We start from the raw sequence: 22,661 nt of genomic DNA on the forward strand, positions 1-22,661 counted from the left end.
CAGGATGGTATAAGGTCCTAACCAGCATTCTCAGAACATCAAGTGATGTAAAAACTATGTAATGTCTTGAATAATCTCTTATTACAGCCCTAAGAGTTAAAAACCCAGGTTCACAAATTATTTAGTAGGTAGGGGAGATAGGTATATAGAGAAAAACAAAGAAGTTGGAGTGAATTTAAGGTTTTTCTAGCATATGCCCCTCAAACATATATTAACACTGAATGTGCTTCATTGAGGAAAAAAAAAAGGCATAAGATAAATGTAATGCACTTGAAGTTGTAACACAGATGAAAGCCTATTTTAACCTGAGGTAGGTCAAATTTTTAAAATCGTTCTTTAACATACTTGAGGTAAATATAAATTATCATATGGTTTATGACTCTTTAGTTATTTCCTCAAAAAACAATCTGAGAATTCTACAATGAAAGGACATGTGTTTAAAATACTTTTAACTATACCCAGGACTTCTTAACCCACAAAACATGCATGTTCCTATTGCTTTCTTTCACTATTTTTTGAAAAATAAAATTCTGAATACTAACAAAAAAGCCTGTTGTACATCATCTCTGCTTACATGTGTTAAGGCAGAGAGAGTTTAAAAGCTGCTTAATTTTTATATCGTTTCCGTATATAGTAGAGTCACATCATATACGCATTTAATTTAATCAAATTCACCCATATAGGCTTGGAGATAAAGAAAGTGGAACAGAAGAAAGGAAAACATAAAGAGGAGTGGGCAGAACTTAAGAGATTGGGCTTAGATACAGAATAACAGAGACATAAAGCAAAGAGAAACAATGCATACAGGTCAGAACATTTCATCTCTTGTTCTGCTCAATAAGTTATGTTGGTGAGTGACCTTTTTTGGTTTCACTCTGCTGTTACAAAAGGGCATGTCCTCACAGTCTGTGGAAACCTACTGTACAATTATATTTATCATGTATAATTTTGTCTTGGTAAATGTATATGACTGTATATATTCTTTATATAACAGAACACTGAACACTGTGTAACCTCAGATAATATTGAAAATATGATTTTTACCTAACAGGCTTATTTTAGAGCTACTTCTATAATATGATGGAGTCCCTTCCCCGCCCCATTCATATAACCCAAGCTCCAAACAATGATCTCGAAAATAAACTTTTGGAGATTATTCAAGTTTTGAACTAGGGCTCGTCTTTGTATTATCAAAGTTAAATCATAGTCAAAGCTCTTGACATGAGAGGATGTGACATTTCTATTTAGTCTCTATCACCTAGAACAATACTATCTCTTAACCATTCATTAAAGGGCTGAAATCATCATCTGCAATCTCATCCTCAGCAATACTTCCATCATGCATTTATTTATTTCACCAGAAAAAAATTGCTTACTAAGCATTTAGCTTAAATCATTAACAAAAAAATCTGTAAATCAGGTATTATTTCCCTCAATTTCATAATCAAAAAACTGGGAGAGATGAGTCAGATAGATAAGGGGCAGAGTTAGGCTCTGAATATAGATCTTTCTGAATTCAAAGTCCATACTATTTTAGGAAGTTGCCTTTCATGCAACAATCTAGAAAGAACAATATTTAAATAGAATGACAGAATGTTGTTTTCAAAACTGTATTTTTATTTCTGTAGTTAGCATCATACTTATCATTTAAATGTTCTCATCTATGAAATAGTTTTAAACCTCATCTGAATGTATTATCTAATAAAACATCCACATACTTTTTTGCTGTTGTTGGTATATTTGTCAGACACCCATCAGTTATGGCTGTGTGTCTGATTGGAAGATCTTTCATTTCAAGAAAATGTGAAATGTTTCCATGGAGATCAGCTTGAGATAGCCCAGTGACGAACTTCTTAGCTATAATTTCACATTGGTTTCTATGGTTTCCAGATAGGGGAAGAAAATGAAGTTGCAGATTTTTTTGTAATGTAAAAGGTTATTGAAAAATAAGAGATACTGCTCAAATTAATGTCATCCCCCCGCCCCAGGAAAGCAACGGCTGTTACTGCAAAACATGAAAGATTTTATGATGTATGTTGTACATCTATGCCATTTTCTCCACCCATAACAAATGAGGAACAACCATGGTACTTAATTTCCAAATTTAGCAGAAATCTCTCTTAAAAGTGGGAATTCTCTATGAAATCTGTTTTAACAATGGCTATTAATAACTAGCTCACAATCTCCACTTCATTTTTCTTACGTCACATCTTTAAAGATGACACACAGTGCATCTGTTACATCAGTTAAGGATGGAGTGAAAACTGTGACACAGAGATATCTCTTTATTTACTGTTTATATCTGAGACCAGAATTTATACAATTTTTTTGGATAGCTCTTATCATTGTGATTAACTTATCTACATAGTTGTGTCATGAAGCAAACTAAAAAATACTGGACCTTGTATTCAAATCCCTTTAAAGTGGCTTCACATAAATTAGACTGAGCAAACACATACTACCCTTTTGTCCACTTCTCCAGCCTGACCCTTTAACTTACCAATCATCCCAAGAGTTGGCATGCAGCCACACCAGTTATTTATCAATTTACCATCATCATGCGGGATGAGATCAGGGTTGTCTTTACTTAGCATATGAAATTTCTAATGGAGGAGTAGACCAAAATCCAAGAGATGTGGATTCTGTTTCTATCATCATTCTTAGATGGCTTCCACGTCACTTAACCAAGCCATGGCTAATCATAGGTATATATCTATTCAATAGGATACATGACCAGCTTATATACTGTACAGGATTGTTATGGATTTCAAATGAGAAAAATACTCCTTTAACACATAGATACAGAAAATTTTAATTACTCAGTCTTCACTTTTTTTTTTTTTTTTTCTTTTTAGGCCCTCACCCACAGCATATGGAAGTTCTTAGCCTAGAGGTGGGGTTGGAGCTATAGCTGCTGGCTTACCCCACAGCCACAGGAATGCTGGATCCAAGCAGCAGCTGCGAACTACACCACACCTCATGGCAACCCTGGATCCCCAACCCACTGAGTAAGGCCAGGGATCGAACCCACATCTTCATGGATACTAGTCAGATGCCTTTCTGCTGTACAACAGTGGGAACTCCCATTCTTCACTTATTATTCATACTTAAGCCCAGCAGTAAAGTGTAGACCTAGTAGCCCAGTTTTATCAATAAAAGGAGAACACTATCAAAACGAAGTTCTCCTCCTTCACTGAGAGTAAGCAAATGCATTCAATAACGGCAAAGGAAAATATTACTTTGTATGAAACAATGTAAAAATTAAACTGTGGCTGGAAATTTGATAAATATATTCAAAAGTTAGTTTTAAGACACAAAGAGAACAACAAAACAGCTTGCAGTCCATGTTTTATGTGCAATTGGGTTGTAATAATCAGTAAGAAAAGTTAGAAACAACAAAAAAATCAGTATCAATTTTCCTATAAGACACCAGTGGCTACAAATTTATTTAATTAATTAATATTTATCTTTTTAGGGCCATACCTGTGGCATAATAAAGGTCCTAGATAAGGGTCAAATCGGAGCTGCACCTGCCAACCTGCACCACAGCCACAGCAATGCCAGATCCTAAACCCATCAAGCAAGGCCAGGGATCAAACTTACCTCCTCATGGATATCAATTGGGTTTGTTACTGCTGAGCCCCAATGGAACTCCCAACAGGTACAAATTTAATATCAAAATAATTACACACACAAAACACACACATGCACATGCATGCATATGCTCATATATACATATATAACCCTGGCAAGGTAAACTTTAATTCTTATTTCAAATAGAAAAATATTCAAGGTGAAGGTAAGGAAAAACAAATGGTCATTTTAAAATATAGTACCCATCACATACGTCATGCATTCCCTGTCTCTGCTTCCTTGTTTATATACTCTCTTGAAAATGTTTTTTTACCCCTATAGTTGTCACAACAATCTATGATAGCTCCCTATTTTCTCTTCTTCCAGTTTTAATCTTTCTCCAGAAATTCAACCTGTAAACTTGAAGAAAAACTAACAGACGGTATAACTTGGGAGCAAAAGAACATGTTCTAAAAAGCTTGACTCTTGACTCCATTGTTTATAAGTCGTGTGTTTAGGAAAGTTTAAAGTCACTTCAAACCTAGGATTTATAAGTTTGTAAACCAGCAGACCAAGGAGGCAAATAGCTTTAGCAACCACAGAACTAAAACAGCTTAGTTCCAAATTGTCCCTGAAGAAGGGAAATCTTCCTATTGGGCAGTACTTTAAATAGTGCACATAGTTGTTGCTTTGAAGGAGAAAGGGCCAGATGTACAACTATACACCAAATTGAAGAGACTTGGTGACTTGGCAGGCTAGTTAGGGAATTACAAGGAACAGTACTGGAAAATTAGTGACAAGTTTGGGAATGGATTATGTGAAAAGACTTCTATAAATGAGCAAGGAGCAGGAAGATATTCAGGTCCCCTATAAATACTCATCAAAAGGATACTCAGCAGAAGGGTATCTTAACACATGTGTGGACAAAATGACCCCTTCCTATGGCTATCACTCTCTTCCTCAGACACCTGTGCTTTCACAATGGCTCAGAGGCAAAGAGGTCATGCCAGCAGGGATGGAGATTATGTGTGTGCTCAATAACATGGGCTTGCACTCATCCCAGAGTTAGTCACTGTTGAGTGCCCAAACTATCAAATGAACAGACCAATATTGCAGCTGCATTTGGCAGTATTCCTTGGAGGAAGGAAGCAAATCAGTCAGCCATCAGCACCAGGTTGATTTCATTAGACCATTTCCATCATGGAAAGGCAGCACTTTGTTCTCACTTGAATACGCACTGAATAAGGTAGATTTACCTTCTCTCCCTGTGATTTACCTTTTCTCCATGTGAATACCATCATCCATGACCTTATGAAATGTCTTATTTAGTATCATGGTATGCAACACAGCCACTGATTCTGTCCAAGAAGCTGACTTTATAGCAAATAAAGCATAGTAATGAGCTCATGCTTACAGGAGTCACTATGATCAAGCCAGGGGAAGGCGTAGTTTCAAAGTGAAGGGCATAAACTTCTCCCATAAGCCATCCATGTCATCTTAGTTAGAGACAATGAGAAACAGGTTCAGGCTCCAGTTCATGTTCATGATTTCAGTGCACGCTCCCAAATCCTTGTTGGCCCTTGATCTCCCTTACTTCATGCTCAGCTTTCCTCCTTTAGCAAGAACTTACTTGTATCAGATACAAAGGCAACAGCCTTGTAAAAACTTCTCTACTAGCTCCCCCAATTGCATTAGTTCTAATTTGAATAACTAACCCTATATACTGTACTATTCACACTGCTTCTGCCTCTCTGATTAAATCATAGCTGATAAAATTAGCATGAAGATTACACAAAAAATTCTACAAATGGGTAAGCAAAAAAAACTGAACAGAAAAAAATGATAAAAGAAACAGAAAGATCATATACACACAAAAGAACCCAACACAAAAAGTTAATACAAGATGTTGACCTGATCAGTAGTCATAGAAAGATAAATTAAAATATGAACTGCCTGAAATTTCATGCTCATCAAAGTGGCAAATATTAAAATGTATGAAAACTCTAAGAAGAGTCTGATGTGGAACAAGAGCAAGTTGTACAGGTTTCTAGTGAGTGTAAACTAACCACTTTGAGGAATAACTTAGCAAGATCGAGCTTTTAGCAAAGCTGAAAATGGGTTCTCTAAAACTTACAAATTATACACCCATGAAGGACCCTAGAAGACTCCTACATAGTAAAAATGAGGAACATATAATGTCCTTTAGCCAGGGAACAATGATATCATTATATATTTTAGCTTGAGGAATAGTATACACATCTTGAGGTTGACCATCCAGGAGTAGGAGGTGGTCTCCATTGTCAACTATGGTAGGTCACCCACAAGATACCCTCCAATGATCTTTACCTTAAGGCAATCATGCCCCTATATAATGCCCTCCTCTTTTGCATGGCGTTGATTTAGTGTTTCACCTCCTAATGAATAAAATAGATTCATTAGAATAGGGGTGATGGTAGAGGTGATGGAATGTTACTTGCAAGATTAAGTCACAAAAAGACTGTTAGCTCCTGTCATGGGCACCTGTCCTTTGTTACACTGTGAGCTGCCCTAGGGTGAGATCCACAAAACCAGAAACTGATGTCTCCAGCTAATGTCCAGCCAGGCCCTGAGACCAGCAAACAACCCTATGAGTAAACTGGGATATGTATCCTCCCCTAGTTGTACCTTAAAATGATGACATCCCTGTCTGACACTTTGCAGAAGTGTAAGATCCTAAACCTGAGGCATCCAGCTAAGTCATGCTCAGATTCTTGACCTACAGAAACTGGTATAATAAATGTTTGTTGTTTTAAACCACTGAATTGTAAGGAAATTAGTAAAATGGCAATAGATAAGGAATATGCCCTCCAATAATCACTGCAAATCCACAGTGGTAAACAAATACATTATTTTCAGACTAAGGACTCTGAATTACCTAAAGTCACCCATCGATTCATTAATTCAACCACTAATTACTGAAGACCTAATTTGTCAGGCCCTCTTTTAGGGATAAAGTCATGAAAAAAATAGTCCCCAAGCTACAGTTTTATGGAATTTTTCACACATACAATAATAAAATACATTCTTTGTCAGATGATGATAATCCTAAGAGAAAAATAAAGTACGCAGGAAAGACAAAGCCTGGTGTATGTAGGGTTGCAGTTTTTAAAAGGGTAGTCAGAGACCTTCTCTGAAAAGATAACATGCAAACAAAGCCAAGGAGAGTGTGATAGAGTGAGTCCTACAGGATCTGAAGGAAGTGCATTCCAAGCAGAGTAGAGCAAATGCAAAAGTCCTGATGAAGGAGTGAGTGAAACAAACCGGTACAGCATCTAAGGGGCCTGTGGACCATTTTAAGGACAGTAGCTTTAACTCTGGAGTGAAATGGGGAGTTGTAGGGTTTTGAAAAGAGGAGTGACATCACTAAACTAATGTTCTAGAATGATCATTTCGGCTTCTGTGCTTAAAAGAGATTGTGTGTGGCAGGGTTTACGGGGACAGGGCAGGCTTAGGGGTCATCAAGTGTAAAAAAAGGAGACCAAGTAGAAAGTTTTTATAATAATCCCAGTGAAAGTATGGTGATTCAGATCAGGGGGGTAAAGATGAAGGATGTGAAAAATGGTCAATTATGAATATATTCTAAAGAAAGACTCAACAGAATTTGCATGACAATTAAATTAACATGTAAAGTACATATGTATTTCCACTGAAGAATGTATAGTGTCAATCAATAAGCCAGAAAAATACATGCTCCATTAATTCTACTTTCAAATATTTACTACCCATATTCCCCTATAAGCCATGCCCACTGCTACTGCCTTGCTTTCAGGCACTGCAATGAAAATTTTCAATGACTTTTTAAAAGTTCCAAATACATTTTATTTCTTCAATTATGCTATATCTTAATGAGCAAGAAAGAACTTAAATGACAAGTTGGGTTGGAAACAATTCTGTATTACAGTAACTCTGATGGTTAGTCATCATTCCACTCTTTCGGGGTGACTCTGCCAACAGGGGACAGGTTCCATTCTATTCCAATCTGTGTAGCTATCAACACCCATGCAACAAGACAGAAGGCAGTTCCGCCAGCTAGTAGAATATTACCATATTTGTCATGAAAATCTGGTGAGTATTTTGAGTGGTTCTGTCTTGTCCTAATTTGCTGAATGCTTCGAATCCTGATACTACTTAGCACATTTCTGACCAAGGGAAACATTATGAAGGTATGGTAGAACTGCAGTTGATTGAAGCTGCTGGTCTATTTCCTTAAAAATAAACCTGGAAAAACAAAAGGTGGGCAATGACATTTGATCTTTCAGTTCTTCCCACTTTAAAGGTTTCACCCACATCACCCTCTGCAGAGTGGTCCAAGTGTGAGTTTTGATAAAACAATTCGTCTGGATTTGCATCTCAGCTCTGCCACTGACCAGCTGTATGAACTTGGGTGGTGAGTTAACCACTCTTTGACTTAGTTTCTTCAATGGCAAACTGAGATAATAATGTCTAGTTGATAAAATAGCTAAAATCCCCAACATGCCTCACTAGGCCAATGATCTGCCTATGTCTACTTAAATTCCAGTTTCAGTCTGAATGACAAGACATTCCCAGGGTATGTCATAACTTTTCCTCCTCCCCTTGTTCCTTGTCTCCCTTCTTTTTAACTCCCTTCCCCACTTCTCCACTTCTCTATCTCTACCTGTAATTCTTGACTTGTATTTTCCTACAGGTAAAATTCAGCTTGCCATTTATTTATTTATTTATTTATTTATTTATATGGCCATATTCATGGCATATGGAAGTTCTGGGCTAGGGGTTGAATCTGAGCCGCAGCTGTGACCTATGCCACAACTGTGGCAATGCTGGGTCCTTAAACTCACTATGCGGGCTGGGGATTGAACCTTCGCCTCCACAGCAACCTGAGCCACTGCACTCGGATTTTTAACCCACTGAACCACATAGGGAACTCCTCTACTTGCCTTCTAAATCCCAGTCTAAAAGCCACTGCTTTTATGAATTCTTTTCCAAACCTCCCTAGGCTGACAATGCCCCTTTTTTTCTGGGCTTATACACTTGTTACAACCCTTCTTTCACAGCATTTGACATGCTGCATTGGCTTTATCATTTTTAAAAATGGACTTTATTTTGTTTTTTTAGAGCAGTGTTAGGTTCACAACAAAATTAAATGGAAAGTACACAGTCCTCATATACTTCCTGACTTCACATGTGAATGTCTTCTCCAACCTGAACCAGAGTAGCACATTTGTTACAACCAATGCACCTACATAACAGTCCTTTATCATATATGTCTTTTGCAAATACTTTCTTTCATCTTGTGCCATGTCACTCTCTTGAGGAATTATCTTTACATGCTCTTCCAATAGTTTGCAAAATCTTCAAGACCAAAGGATGTAATTTTGCATACAGAGTAGCTGACACAAAAGTGCAGAAAGAACATTTGTGAACCAATCTGAAATATAAATGAATGCTGGTATCCTCATAAGAAGTAAAAACCAACTGAAAATAAGCCAAAAAATCATGAAACCAAAAGTACATGTCATAATAGCCCTAATAATTACATATTTTAAATAGATAGTTATGTTGAAGAAGAGATGTAGAAGCATAAACACATGGAAGAGTTCTGTCCATTTCTCTTCTTTGTGCAAGTTGTCAAACAGTGCTGTCTGTAGCAATGACATATGTTAACTGTGGCCCAAATGCAGGCAACATGGATACAAAAGGGCCTGAGGTCAGAACTTATAAACTTATAACTGTTCATTGAGATTTGCCAACTCAAATGATTTTATTCCCAACTTAAAAAACAAGACCCTAAGGTTCTCTTTTATTTGTTACCAGATGGTAAAGTGGTACTCTGCGTGATTGTGACAAACAAGGCAAAAACAGAACCAATTGTATTTCCTCTGATGTTCCAAACATTCAAAGTTTTTTTCCTGTTAGTCATGAATCTCTCCACCAAAAGGCACTACAGTTTTAATTTGGTTGAAGGCAAAATGGATCAGTGTATGACAGGTGCAGCCATAATCCAATACAAAACACTTATGCCACACAAGGCTGTCAGTCCTTAGAAAGGCACAGAACCAGAGAATAATTTGTGATAATAGGGATCTCTTGTGGGTCATCAGCTCATGCCTGCTGCTTTATGACAAACTGATTTCCTTAATCCTATCCTCATGATGTTACCTTGAAACTCAAAAACTTTGTTTTTAGTGCCATCGATCATATTCCTTTGTAGCTTAGTTCATCCTTTGGCAATTCTTCTATCTGTGAAGCTTTTCTTTTCCATCTAGTCTGAATTTGTTTTTGCCAACAAGGGTTCCTTATTAAGAATTTTCTATTAGGGATGCCTTCTATAGTTTATAGCTGGCATTTCATCCTATAATAAACAAACTGCAGCCTTTTCATTCCTATTTTGTTTTTCCTTGTCAGCATCAGCTACATTTGAGGCAGCTGCTTGCATACCTACCTTTTATCTATTTTTGTTTTTAAAGCACATGTAAGAGCTAGGAACACAACGATTAGAGAAATTTTCCATCTTTCTGAACTCCACATGACTTACTTCTACAATAGATTTTGTGTTATCTAAGGGTCTTGAGCCTATTACCTAAACTACAGATTCTAATATCCATATGAAAGCACAAAAAAAGGAAAATTCAATAATATAATACAGGTAAAGAAAATGCTTCTCAAAGTAGATGCTTTCTGATGAAAAGAGACTACAAAGAGATGGAAGAAGACAGATTTCTCTAGGTAATAAAAACAAAGTAGAGGTTCTCTCATGCTTATGGCAAAAAAGAAAAGAAATATGTTTTGAATAAATATAAATAAATAGTTAAAGGGAGGGAAGTATCCTATGAGGATGAAAAGGAAAGAGTGATTGTCTCATCTGTTTTATACAGTAATGTTGAAGCTCAGTCCAGAGAAAAGAACTAATACCGGACCTGAATCTAACTGTGATAAGGAGGTATATAGATTTGAAGCTCCACTGGTAACAATAATAGTTTTAAATCACCAAAGGCCATAAAAAGAAGTAAAGCAATAATGCAGGAAGGAAACTAATATTTATTGAATATATGCCTGTTTGCCAAACATCATACCAGAATTTTGTGCATCTGCAAAATCAGTGTGAGAGGACAATTATTTATCTCCATTAGTTGACAGGAAAAGATGTCAACTCAAGTTGTCTGATTCTAAAATCCAGTGCAGTTTTCCACTATATCTTTTTAAAAAATTATATATTTATTTTTTTATTTTTTATTTTTTGGTTTCTTTAGAGCTGCACCCATGGGATATGGAAGTTCCCAGACTAAGAGTCAAATTGGAGCTGCAGATGCCAGCCTACACCACAGCCACAGAAACTCCAGATGTGAGCCACATCTGCGACTTGTGCCATAGCTCACGGCAACTCTGGATCCTTAATCCATAGAGCAAGGCCAGGTATCAAACCTGCCATCTTTATGCATACTCGTCAGGTTCATTACTAGAGTCACAACAGGAACTCCTAAAATTATATATGTTAAAATTTTGAGTTATTTATAGATTCACATGCAGCTGTAAGAAATAATATAAACAGAAAGATCCAATGTATTACCAGTTTCCCTCAATAGTAATATCTTGCAAAACTATAGTAAAATATCACAACCAGGATGTGTATACTGATAGTCAAGATACAGAAGAATATATTTCTGCATATATTTCTCCTCTTGACCTTTTTTTTCATTTTTTAAAGTTTTATTGAAGTATAGTTGGTTTATAATATTGTGGTAATTTCTGCTGTACAACGAAGTGATCCAGTTGTACATGTACACTCATCCATTCTCTTTCAGATCCTTTTCCCACATAGATTATCAGAGAATATTGGGTAGAGTTCTCTGTGCTATATGGCAGATCCCCATTGGCCAATCATTCCATATACCTCATTATGCATTATGCCAATTGCAAACCCCCAGTCTCTCCCTCCCACCTACATCTGTCCCTTTTGGTAACCATAAGTTTTTCAAAGTCTGTGAGTCTGATTATATTTTGTAAATAAGCTCACTTGTGGTGCAGTGGAAACGAATCCAACTGGGAACCATGAGGTTGCAGGTTCGATCCCTGGCCTCGCTCAGTGAGTTAAGGATCCAGCGTTGCCGTGAGCTATGGTGTGGGTCACAGATGCAGCTCAGATCTGGCATTGCTGTGGCTGTGGTGTAGGCTGGCAGCTGTAGCTCTGATTAGACCCCTAGCCTGGAAAACCCCATATGCTGCAAGTGCAACCCTTAAAAGGGGGGATAAAAAAAAAAAAGAAAGAAACATAAAAAACAAAAATGGTGGGAAAAAAATGCAGGTAGAGAGCTGAAATAGCATGGGAGCAAGATAGCCTGATGAGAGCAGTAACACTAAGTAATAAGTGTTGGTGGAGCAAATACCCACAGATGAGCCTGGAGGGATGAGGAAAGGCACACTCAGAGCTTCTGGTTATGACATGCTATGGCATTTGGACTCAGTGCTACAGGTCAGTGTTTCCCACTGCTGAGAAAACAGTGCTCAGACTCAAAGCCTTTTCTGTGAGTTAACAAATAGAATTCTTAATTCTGCCTCTGTTTTTTCTTTTAATCTTCACAATAATGTGAAGAAATACAAGAAAATAATATGAGATCTGACTGATGTAACTTATCAATTTCCTGTGCCTTTTTGTCCTGCATTTTTAGTGTACATTTATCCATCTGGGCTAATGTGAAGAGAATGGCGGCAGCTTCTACATTTAAATGATGTGTTCATGCCAGGAACAGAATGAAGAATTAGACGAACAGAGTGATGCCACAGCTTGAAAATAAAAGAACTTAAGGCCACTGAAAGCAAGGTCATATAGTTTTAGGACAATATTAACTGTCATACTGAATTAATGTTGCAAATTTGAATGCTCTTTATTGAATAGCTTGGTTCATTTTAAACTGGAAAATATGTTTTGATTTCAGACTTTTATTACACCTTAAACATAAAGAGGATGAATTTAATTTTATGTTTATACATACATGTGATTTTACAACAAAATAACTTAAGGTGGTACAAGTTGAGATTAAATAATTTTGTTTCTTCTTTTAAAAGATACCCTATATGATCCAAATTTGAGAAACATTCTTATAAGTTAGGAGAAACTACATATTGGTTTAATCAGGAAAAGGTTAAGATGGGAAAAAATCTAAAGGAAAAAGCATTTTACAAAGATAGGTTAAGGAGTTCCCACTGTGGCTCAACGGGTTAGGAGCCTGACTAGTATCCATGAGAATGTGGGTTCCATCCCTGGCCTCTCTCAGTAGGTTAAAGGATCTGGTTTTGCCATAAGCTGTGGTATAGACCAGTAGCTGCAGCTCTGATTCAACCCCTAGCCCGGGAACTTTCATATGCTGCAGGTGTGGCCCAAATAGGTTAGGTGGAGAAATGGCAAGAAGATAGAAAAAGTGGCAGAAAAACTAAGAGGTCAGTTAACTGTTTATTTCAATGGTTCATTAAAAAGATGAGGATCTGAATTAAGTACTGATAACAGACAGGAGATAGAATTGAAAAATATTAGTAAAAGTAAATCATACTGTTTTGAAAAATAAATTACTCTAGGTAAATTGTGTATTCTCTTCACTGAACCTCTGGTTAAGATTATGACCAAAATTCTGTTTCAATTTCTTTTAAAAATCAGCAGACATTGACACTGTAGCTTTTAGCTGATCCCAGGGAATTAGAGTTTGGGTGATCTAGATACAGGATGCAGTAAGGTCAAAGCTGATATAATTGAGGTGTGCTAGGAATGACAGGTCTAGATACCTGAGTAGAAGAAAGAGGAGGAATCCTAAAAGGATTTACTTGTATGGTCCTAAAGAAAAAAAAATCAATTTCATCCAGTCTAAGTATAGCCTAACATGGACCAATAAATGACCTGCTTAGCTCTGATATAAGGCTTTCTATCTAATTTCAGGAAGAAAATTGGAAACTGTGCCCTACTTCTCAAATGTGCCCAGAGAGTACCATTAAGTATCTCACAGGGAGATGATGTTCAAGAAGCAATTAATATCAGGGTTACCCAGCCTGGGCACTATTGACATTGTGGTCCAAGTAACCCTTTGTTGTGGGGGCTGTCCTGTGCAGTGCAGGGCACTTCGCAGCATCTTCTCCTCTATATACTACATACCAGTTACCTCCTTCTCTTTAGTTGTGACACCAAAAATCTATCTCCAGACATTACCAAATGTCACTTGCAGAGCAAAATCACTCCCTGTTGAAAACCACTGTTGTACACAGAGAAGAGTGTTTCCTGTCACTTCTCCCACAGTCTTCTAATTCAATACAGAAGGCTTTAATTCTGATAAAGATACACCATGGGATCCATGAAGGTTGTCCATCAATATTTTTTTTTTTCGTGAACTCACCTCAATTTTTCAAATGTTGTGCAATACAACTTAGATGAATCACTTAATCTCTCTAGGCATCTGCTTCCTCATCCGTAAAATTAAAAAGTGGAACTAATTTGGCTTTTCTGAAAACCTGCCTGATCCTAAGAGTTATCCAGAATCTCTGTCACACAATGTAGATTCCTGGGCTCCATGTCAAACATACTGTAACAGAGTATCCAGGGGAGTAGCCTGAGAATCTATATTTTTTAAACAAGTTCTCAAGAGAGCCTCGTCATTAGACAAGTTTATGGAACACTGAATCAGATAATCTCTAAGGTCCTATCCAGCTCTAATACTCTAGACCTTTCCAAGGAGAAAAACATTTTAGGAAGACCATTTATTCTTTTAGGCCACTGAAAGAGTACAGTGGTAATTGAATTCACCACCATGGTAATTTAGAAAGCAGTACCTGAGTGACCTGAAAAGTGATAGGGACCTTCTGGGAATAAGTTAGTCAACAGAAACATTTGGCAGCATTTAAAACCATTAAAAGCACCGGTAACACGTGTTTTACTGAATAACAAAGATACACTTTCAAAGCTAAGACTCCTAGACTCCATTACTCAACTATAACACCTTTATTTCCACCTGATTTTCACTTCTACTCTCCTTTCACTGCTTCAGAATATCGACACAAAATAAGAAACAGTAAAAAGGCAATCTTGAAATGAAAATGCACATAACCTGCAGTGTCTCCCATTCACTGATGTATTTCTCAGAAAACTAGGCTTCTCAAGGAGGGATTAAGTGTACACGGTGCAGTGACCCCCATCACGAATTCTTAAGCCTTCAGCCTTTTCCTAACAGGAAATCTGAGAACCCTGCACGAAGCAATGCTGCTGGTGGAAATGCTGAACAATGGTTCTATTTCATACGTAAGGGTATCATCTCCTGAGTCACGAAATTGATGAATGGTACAATCGTTTGCTTAAGGCTATGGCTTATGCCACTTTATTAAGTCTAAAAAGTTTCATAAATGGATGTTACCAGAACAAATAAAAATGCAGATTACAGTAGCGGATTATTATGTCAGGGGGAGAAATGACAGAATGGACAATTTGCCAGCAGATGTCCTCGAATGGCAAATGTTGCCGGGAGAGTGAAGGGATAGAAGGGATATATTTTCTCTCATCCGTTCCACAGCCAAGATGAACAGACCCCTGCCCCACAGCGGCCACCCAAGCCACTACAGTGACAATACGGATCCATAACCCACTGGCTGAGCCACACGGATAGAGAATGCTATAAGTATTCAGTAATGCCCATCCTGGGGATAATCACAGTGTTCATTCAGGTAATTCTTTTTATGAACCTGATTACATTAATGTGGTTCACTTATTAAGTGCCCATTATATTTTCTTTAGTCACAAAGTACTCTCAACTATGCTCATTTTGTCTCTCTCTGACAGCTATGTGTAAGAGAACAAAACAGTAACAGAGGCTGGGGGCTTTATTCCGTGACACACTTCAAGTCAATGGCATGATTGTGCAATAATTCTTATTTTGTTTTCTACTAAACTTTAGCAGGCCCAGCAAGTTTCCTCAAAGTGGATGTCCATGTTATTATTATATTACATTTCAAACACTGGCAATAGGTGACCTTGTTATTTCAGGCAGTACACTAAGTGTTAGAAAGAAGGCTTCTATGCTTAACTTTCGAAAGATTTTATATTAACTGCATTCCATGACTCTTTGATTATTGTAGTCGGGTCCAGCTAGAAGAGTATGTTTCAGTGGATCCAGCAAATCAAAACATCTGGATAAATGCACAGTGTTTTTCCAACTTAATCTTGGAAAAGAGATTGTGGTTATACTAAATTCTAGAAACTTTGAAAATCTTATCCAGAAAATGATATGGAAACATTGAAAGACATAAGGAACATGAGTTATGGGGTCAAATTTGCAGCTTAGATGTTACTCTTGTGTGGGGGAGAGTGTGCAGGGGAATAACGCAATGTTAATGAGTAATGATAATGACATGAACTTGGACAGTTCACTCAATTAAGATCTCAAAATGTGTCAGTCTCTTATTTCTGCAGTCATCATATTTCTGCATCCAGTCCTTGGCTTCTTCAGAGTCAGATCACGATTCTTTTGCACAGGCACCTAAAGGTAACAGCCTCCAAGAATCCACCTCATGCCCATGGAACTCTCAGAACTTGACATACAAACTGGAATATGAGAATTTATTTTATCAAGTTTAAAAGAAGAGTATTCCATTCCAGTGACTGGAATACATAATTTATCTTTCAGCTTAACTAGCTTGACACTGATTACAATTGTAAAGTGACCTTCTATTAGTATTTCCCCAAAGATGTGCCTATTTCACTAGTTCTGTTGGATGCTATTGAGTGTTACTTATAAAAATGGCTTCAGAATTATCTAGGTTTGGGAAATACACAGGTAAAAAAGTCAAGTGCTTTTTTTATTGAAGTATTTCCCAAACCTCCATGGTGCTAATGCATACTGGTTCTCTGAGAGGGATGCCGCGTGGTGCTTAGCAAACTTAGCTGAACAGCCATACTTTCTTCCCTCTGGAGCATGTGTCCATATTAGTATTTTCCAGAATACGCTTTGGGGAACATCAAAGGACCGCTCTATGTTCTCAATGTTGTTACATCATTGTACTCACTTAAAGTGGTTTAATAACTCCAAGAGGCATTTCACAAACAAAATCACTTCCTTGTGGGGACTTGTAACATATGACTCAGGGAGTACAGAGTATGTGGTAAGCCTAGGGTATCTTAAAAATACTCACAGCAATTAACTCTAGCCTTCATTATGTGATTCTAACTTCTGCAGCTTTAATATTTGTGCCCATGTTTTTCTCCTCTCCACATCTACCTTTATTCATTAAATGCTCTGTGAGTACAAAGACTGCGTGATTCTGCAATGCCCATTAGAGTTGCACCAATGACCCCTCATTGCATAATTTGAAACTTTCATTTAGATCTTGAAATGAAAATGAACAAGCCATTCCCGTCTTTAATCTAGGTATGCCACTGATATAGTCATATAAAAGCAAAGAAAATGTTTAACTTTTAGATATCAAGTACACTTTAAAGATAACACTGACCAGGTGTTTCCATTTTTCATGAATGTTTGTAGTTGCTAATCAAAAATTAAGCCAGGAAGGGTCAACTCCAGAAGTTAATTTTGATCAAATCTAAATTTAAATTGGACTATTTAGAGCTGCAAAATAATCTTTTCCTCCTTATTTCTGAAAATTCCAGATTTTTAAATTTCCAACTTGGACTATCTCTGCCCTCCTAAACTCTGCTCAAAATACATCTGTAAATAAAACCCTTATGAGTAAGGCTTTTGTTATTGCCATCGCCTGGGCAACCTATGGAGCATTTGCAGAGAAAATCCATTTGATGAGAAGAGCCCTTCAGAGCCCTGAAGTTGTAACGATGATCACTTTGCAAGTTGTTTTACCAGGCCAGTTATGTCTTTCAGTATAATTTACCTTTTCCTTTTCACTTTCATAAAATTCTGGGAAACATTTTTGAAAACTTTTAATAAGATGCTGGCATTTTTTTCTTTTTTTTCTCTTCCATTTAAGATTCGTTATTTGGAAGTGAGAAAGACTTTGGCCAGAGGGGTTATCTTTGGTAAACTGCTTTTTTTTCTTGTAAATGCTTCAAAATAAACAGTGAGACAGGATGCACTCTGCCAAACCTTGGGGCAGGGTGCCTGCTTTAGTGAACTTATATTTCATTTTAGTTTTTCTTTTAAGCTCCTGAGGGAAGAAGGTTAAAGAAGAAAGCAAATCTGAAGAAGGTTACCCATCTAAAAATACGCAATGGAAACTGAGAACACAGATTTTGGTTTTGAAATCCTAGATTTTCAATTAGAATTCTGGTTTCAAAAAGTTTACTTTTTTTTTTTTTTTTTTTCGCTTTTAAGGGCCGCACCCACGGCACATGGAGGTTTCCAGGCTAGGGGTCTAATCAGAGCTGTTGCTGCTGGCCTATACCACAGTCACAGCAATGCCAGATCCAAGCTGCGTCTGTGACCTACACCACAGCTCATGGCAATGCCAGATCCTTAACCCACCAAGCAAGGTCAGGGATCAAACCTGCAACCTCATGGTTCCTAGTCGGATTTGTTTCCATTGCACCACAATGGGAACTCCTCAAAAAGGTTACTTTTTAAAACTTCTCTTTAATCTAACGTAGTTTAAATTTTCATAGACTAAAAGGGCATTCTTAAATTAGCATAATTTAACCATATGAACATTTGTTAAGGGGAAAGGTAAGATTTATATACAAATAGGCCAAAATTTTGATTACATGTACAATGTATACTGCTCAGAACCATTGCTGATGCTGGAACTATGTGTGCTTCTTACACATATTATCTATTTTATCACATTCTTTGAATCCAAATCGTAAGACTCGGACATGACTTAAGTTGCCATTTAATGCTTATGGTCATATTTTGGTCACTGGTCATTCATGACTTGGGTTTATAAATATATGTTGAAGAAGAACATGGGTAGAAATAGGAGGAAGGGAAGAGGATAGTAAATACACAGATTGAGAGACTCCTTCCTTGATTTCACATTCTAATTGAGGGAGAACCAAGCATACGTATGTATTTTTCTAAAACAATATAGTTACAAGAGGCAAAGAGATCTAAGTATGGATACAAGTATGGACCCTAAATCCTCTGCCCTTTTCTAGAATCAGCACACTGAGCAATAGGATGCTGTAACCAGAGGGTGGAACACATACTGAATGGTCAAAACCAACCCAAACTAAAACAACAAACAAAAACAAATGCAAAAGATGTCCACTATATTAGAAGAAAAAAATCAATTCAATTATAGGTCCATTGGAGTGGGAGTGGAAACACAGAGATTCATTTATTAAACGACAGGGATCAGTGAAGTAGATTCTCTCTAGTTTCTTCCATCTCTAACACTGTGTTTCTGTATCAAAAATTTCAAGTATCATGTTGCACTGGCACAGAGAAGTCAGTATGAGGAGCAATTAGGACTGTGTGAGGATAAGTGCATGTACACTATTCTTTCTGATACTTATTTCCAGAACTGAAAGCTGCCCTTTCAAGTTTTTAGCATAATAAAAAGATCCTCTAGAAAATCCTAAATAGTAATGTGATTGTTTTGTTGCTTAAAATGAATCAATTAAGTTCCTATTATGTGACTGCTGCCTGCTACACACCGGAGTTACAAAAATGGATAAGAAAGGTCCATTCTTTCTAAGATTGCTCAGTGGGAGAGAGATAATCATAAGGTTTCGATGAGAAAAGTGTTGCAACAGATATGATCAGGATACTAGGCCACCAAAATTAAGAGGCACCTTCCCCATCCAAACAGCTTATGAAGAGCTTTCTGGAGTAATGGACGAATGAGCTAAATAAGTTCATAAATGAACTTCAACTAGATGTAAAGGAATGAGGGTGGAATGGTTTATCAAGGGTTTTTCTCCATCTAGCAAGACTAAAATTTAATTTTCAAACACTTCCCCTTTAAAGGTGACCTTCAGATCCAATCATGTATAAATCAAGTGAATTTCCTTTAATGTCAAATTCATAACAAGAGCACACATCACAGTAGCACATAAACATCATATTGGAAGAAAGCTCCTTCTGGCTTTTTGCCAATTCTATAATACATTTTCATCTTAATTGAACATCATATTGTGATCATCATAAAAATGTATTGTTAATGTTACTGAGAAATAATAGCAGACAAGCCTGAGAGACTTCTTTGAGAACAAAAGCAGGCAATTTATAGACTGGATAAACACAAAATAATCAGAGTTAAGATTGCAAGAATCTAATTGTATTTTGAATTAATAATATCCAAAGTGAAGCAATTTCCTGCTTTTACCTCATAGTTTATGATTTTGCAGTGTCACCTATAATTTTATAATTCACATTAAAAGGCCAGAGAGAGTAACTAATAAAATATTGGATTAATACTGTGAAAATAAATCATAGTCATGCTTCCTAAATACATACAGGCTTCATCCAGGGCTGGATTAAACTAGATTACAAAGGTATTCCCTTTAAGTATCCCTTACAACAAATGTCATACATTATGTTAAGAGCCTACAAATGGTAAATGCCAAAATATTGGGAAAGTCCAAAACTAACAACCTACGTTAAACAGTAGTGGATTACCTACGTAAAACATTTAACTATTTGACTGAAAAATTAGTCCCAGAAAAACAACAATGATACCTTAAGTCAAAACATTAATTTATACTAAGTGAACTGTACACAATGTGAGAATGTATAGAAGGACACAATCCCATGGAAAAAGGAATCTAGTTTCAAACAACAATGAATGAGCCCTCGACACTTCATGAGCTTCCTTTCATTTTCTTGCATCTCATCCACTTTCCACCTCATCATTCTATATAAATAGACATTACAAGGAGCAATAATGGCCTTTCTGCTTCTAACATGGATGTGTTAAATCACTTCTCTTGACTTTTCAGCTACAGTAACACCAATGATGCACCCCTCCACTGGATGTCTCCTCTCCCATTAGCTTCTATAATATTACCTATTATAGAAATAATTTTTCCCACTGATGAGTTATATTCAAGATACATGGTTGACTAGAAATATTACGCCAGGACTAATACTCTTGCATTAATGAAGAATGAGAATCTGGCAAGCAGAGTGGCCTGATAAACTGGGAATAGCACTTTATTTCTAGAGTTCTATTGGTCCTGAGTTTGTCTACTGTATACAGAATTCTATTATAAAATTCAACTATCCAGTTGGCTGCTTCTGCCTTTGAAAAGAGTATCATTGGCCTTGTTGTTGTTGTTTTTCTTTCTTTTTAGAACTGCACTTGTGGCATAAGGAGGTTCCCAGGCTAGGGGTTAATCGGAGCTGCAGCTGCCAGCCTATGCTACAGCCACATCAACACAGGATACAAGCCACATCTGTGACCTACACCAGAGTGCACAGTAACGCTGGATCCTTAATCCACTGAGCAGGGCCAGGGGTCAAACCTGCATCCTCATGGATACTAGTCAGGTTTGTTACCATCAAGCCACATCTGGAACTCCCTCATTGGCCCCGTTTTAATGTAAGAAGTGTACCAAAGTGCCTAAGGACAGTGCCTGAATCTTTGTTCTGATGGCTTCTTTCTATTCGCTTCCATCTATTTCATAGTATCAAGTTGAAGAGTTTCAATACTTAAGAACATAATACTGTCCAGTGAACAATCTACTCAAACTATTAGTGAATACAAATATTTACCAAAAGAACCCGACAATGCTGAAAGGCCAAATTGTTTTAGGTCAGGACACAGTACCACTCAAGAGTTTCTTATTGTTTTTAAGACTTATATCTTTGACATGACTATCCCAGTCTGCTCAGGCTGCCATGAAAAAAAAAAAAAAAAACAAAACAAAACAAAAAAAAAACACCACAGACTGCATGACTTAAACAACAGAATTTTATTTTCTTACAGTTCTGGAGCCAGGGAATTCTAAGATCAAGGTCCTGCGGGCTTTGTTTTGTGATGAGGGCTCTCTTCCTGGCTTAAAAACATCTACCTTTTCTTAGTATGTCTTCACATGGCAGAGAGAGAACAAGCTCTAGTTCTTTCTCTTCTTATAAAAATACCAACTTTATCATATCAAGGCCCCACCCTTATGACCTGACTTAACCTTTATTACCTTACAGGCTCTCTCCAAAAAACAGTTATATTGGGGGTCAGGGCTTCCACATATGAATTTTGAGGAGACAGAAACATTCAGACCATAACAATAAGACTGTAAGTCTTATATGATCCTTGACCATTTAATCAGCAATACTTTATACAAACCTTCTACCCAGTGTCTACATTCTAGTTACCTGCAGGTTTATTTCAGTTTCTGGAACCCCTATGCCTTCTCTCCACTCAGTGTGCTAATTTTTATTCTTTACTTCACATAGCCAATTCTAACACATCTTTCTCTTATCAGCTCAAACTGTCCTCAGAGAGATCTTTATATTTTCTTATTTATTGTATTACTTAAAAATAAACACACAAAAAACTAGGTCTATGATATGCTTCATTTTGAATTTATTGAAGCACATATATACATTCGTTATTGTTGGTGGTGGTGTTCATGACATGCCATTTAGTGAATATTTATATATGCATTTTAGAATTTCTTACACCAACATTTTCCTTTAACTTCTATTATAAAATGTGGAAGTTAATTATTATTTTCATTTTAGAGCAGATGAAACCGAGATTTTATGCTGTGCTTTTATTTGTACATTTGAGTAATTACTGAAATAGCAGTTAAAAAAAAATTCTTTGGCCTCAAGGAGCTTAAACAAATCAATGAGAAGGAAAATCATTAAACAACCTCAATCAGATATAATTATAATATGGATACATTCTATAAAAATGCCAAGTATTGATAACATTAAAGTTATTTTATAATCAGTGGGCAGGAAAGATCTCTCTGAGCAAAAGACATTTATGGTGAGACCAGAAATGACTAGAAATGTTCCAATAGAAGGAGAAGGAAATTCTAAAACTGTTCAACACACACGGAGACCCTGAAGTGGAAACTGAAAGAAGATCAGTGTGATTCAAGGATTGTAAATGGGAAGGAAGCCAGCACATGAGAAGTTAGGCAATACCAGTATAAGCCAGTAATGCAGAACCATGCAGGCCTCAAA

General features: G+C 36.9%; 1 protein-coding gene across 2 annotated transcripts in view; it reads right to left on the reverse strand.

The window, feature by feature from the left end:
• COX7B2 (cytochrome c oxidase subunit 7B2) overlaps window positions 1-22,661 on the reverse strand; it is a 358,064-nt gene that overhangs the window by 231,448 nt on the left and 103,955 nt on the right. Inside the window, exon 3 of one of the 2 annotated variants that reach the window (XM_021101167.2) lies at window positions 7,427-7,830. The exons of the other annotated variant lie outside the window; for it this stretch is intronic. Within the exon in view, the coding sequence (XP_020956826.1) occupies window positions 7,526-7,768 (243 nt within the window). The 5' untranslated portion in view covers window positions 7,769-7,830 and the 3' untranslated portion in view covers window positions 7,427-7,525. Of the gene's footprint in view, window positions 1-7,426; window positions 7,831-22,661 lie in introns of those variants that run through there. 2 annotated transcript variants of the gene reach the window in all.

The sequence above is a fragment of the Sus scrofa genome, chromosome 8 (assembly GCF_054392235.1).
Source record: "Sus scrofa isolate SSC_HxYL_T2T_F1_AM1 chromosome 8, Sscrofa_HxYL_maternal_Yorkshire_Landrace_v2.0, whole genome shotgun sequence".
Lineage (NCBI taxonomy): Eukaryota > Metazoa > Chordata > Mammalia > Artiodactyla > Suidae > Sus > Sus scrofa.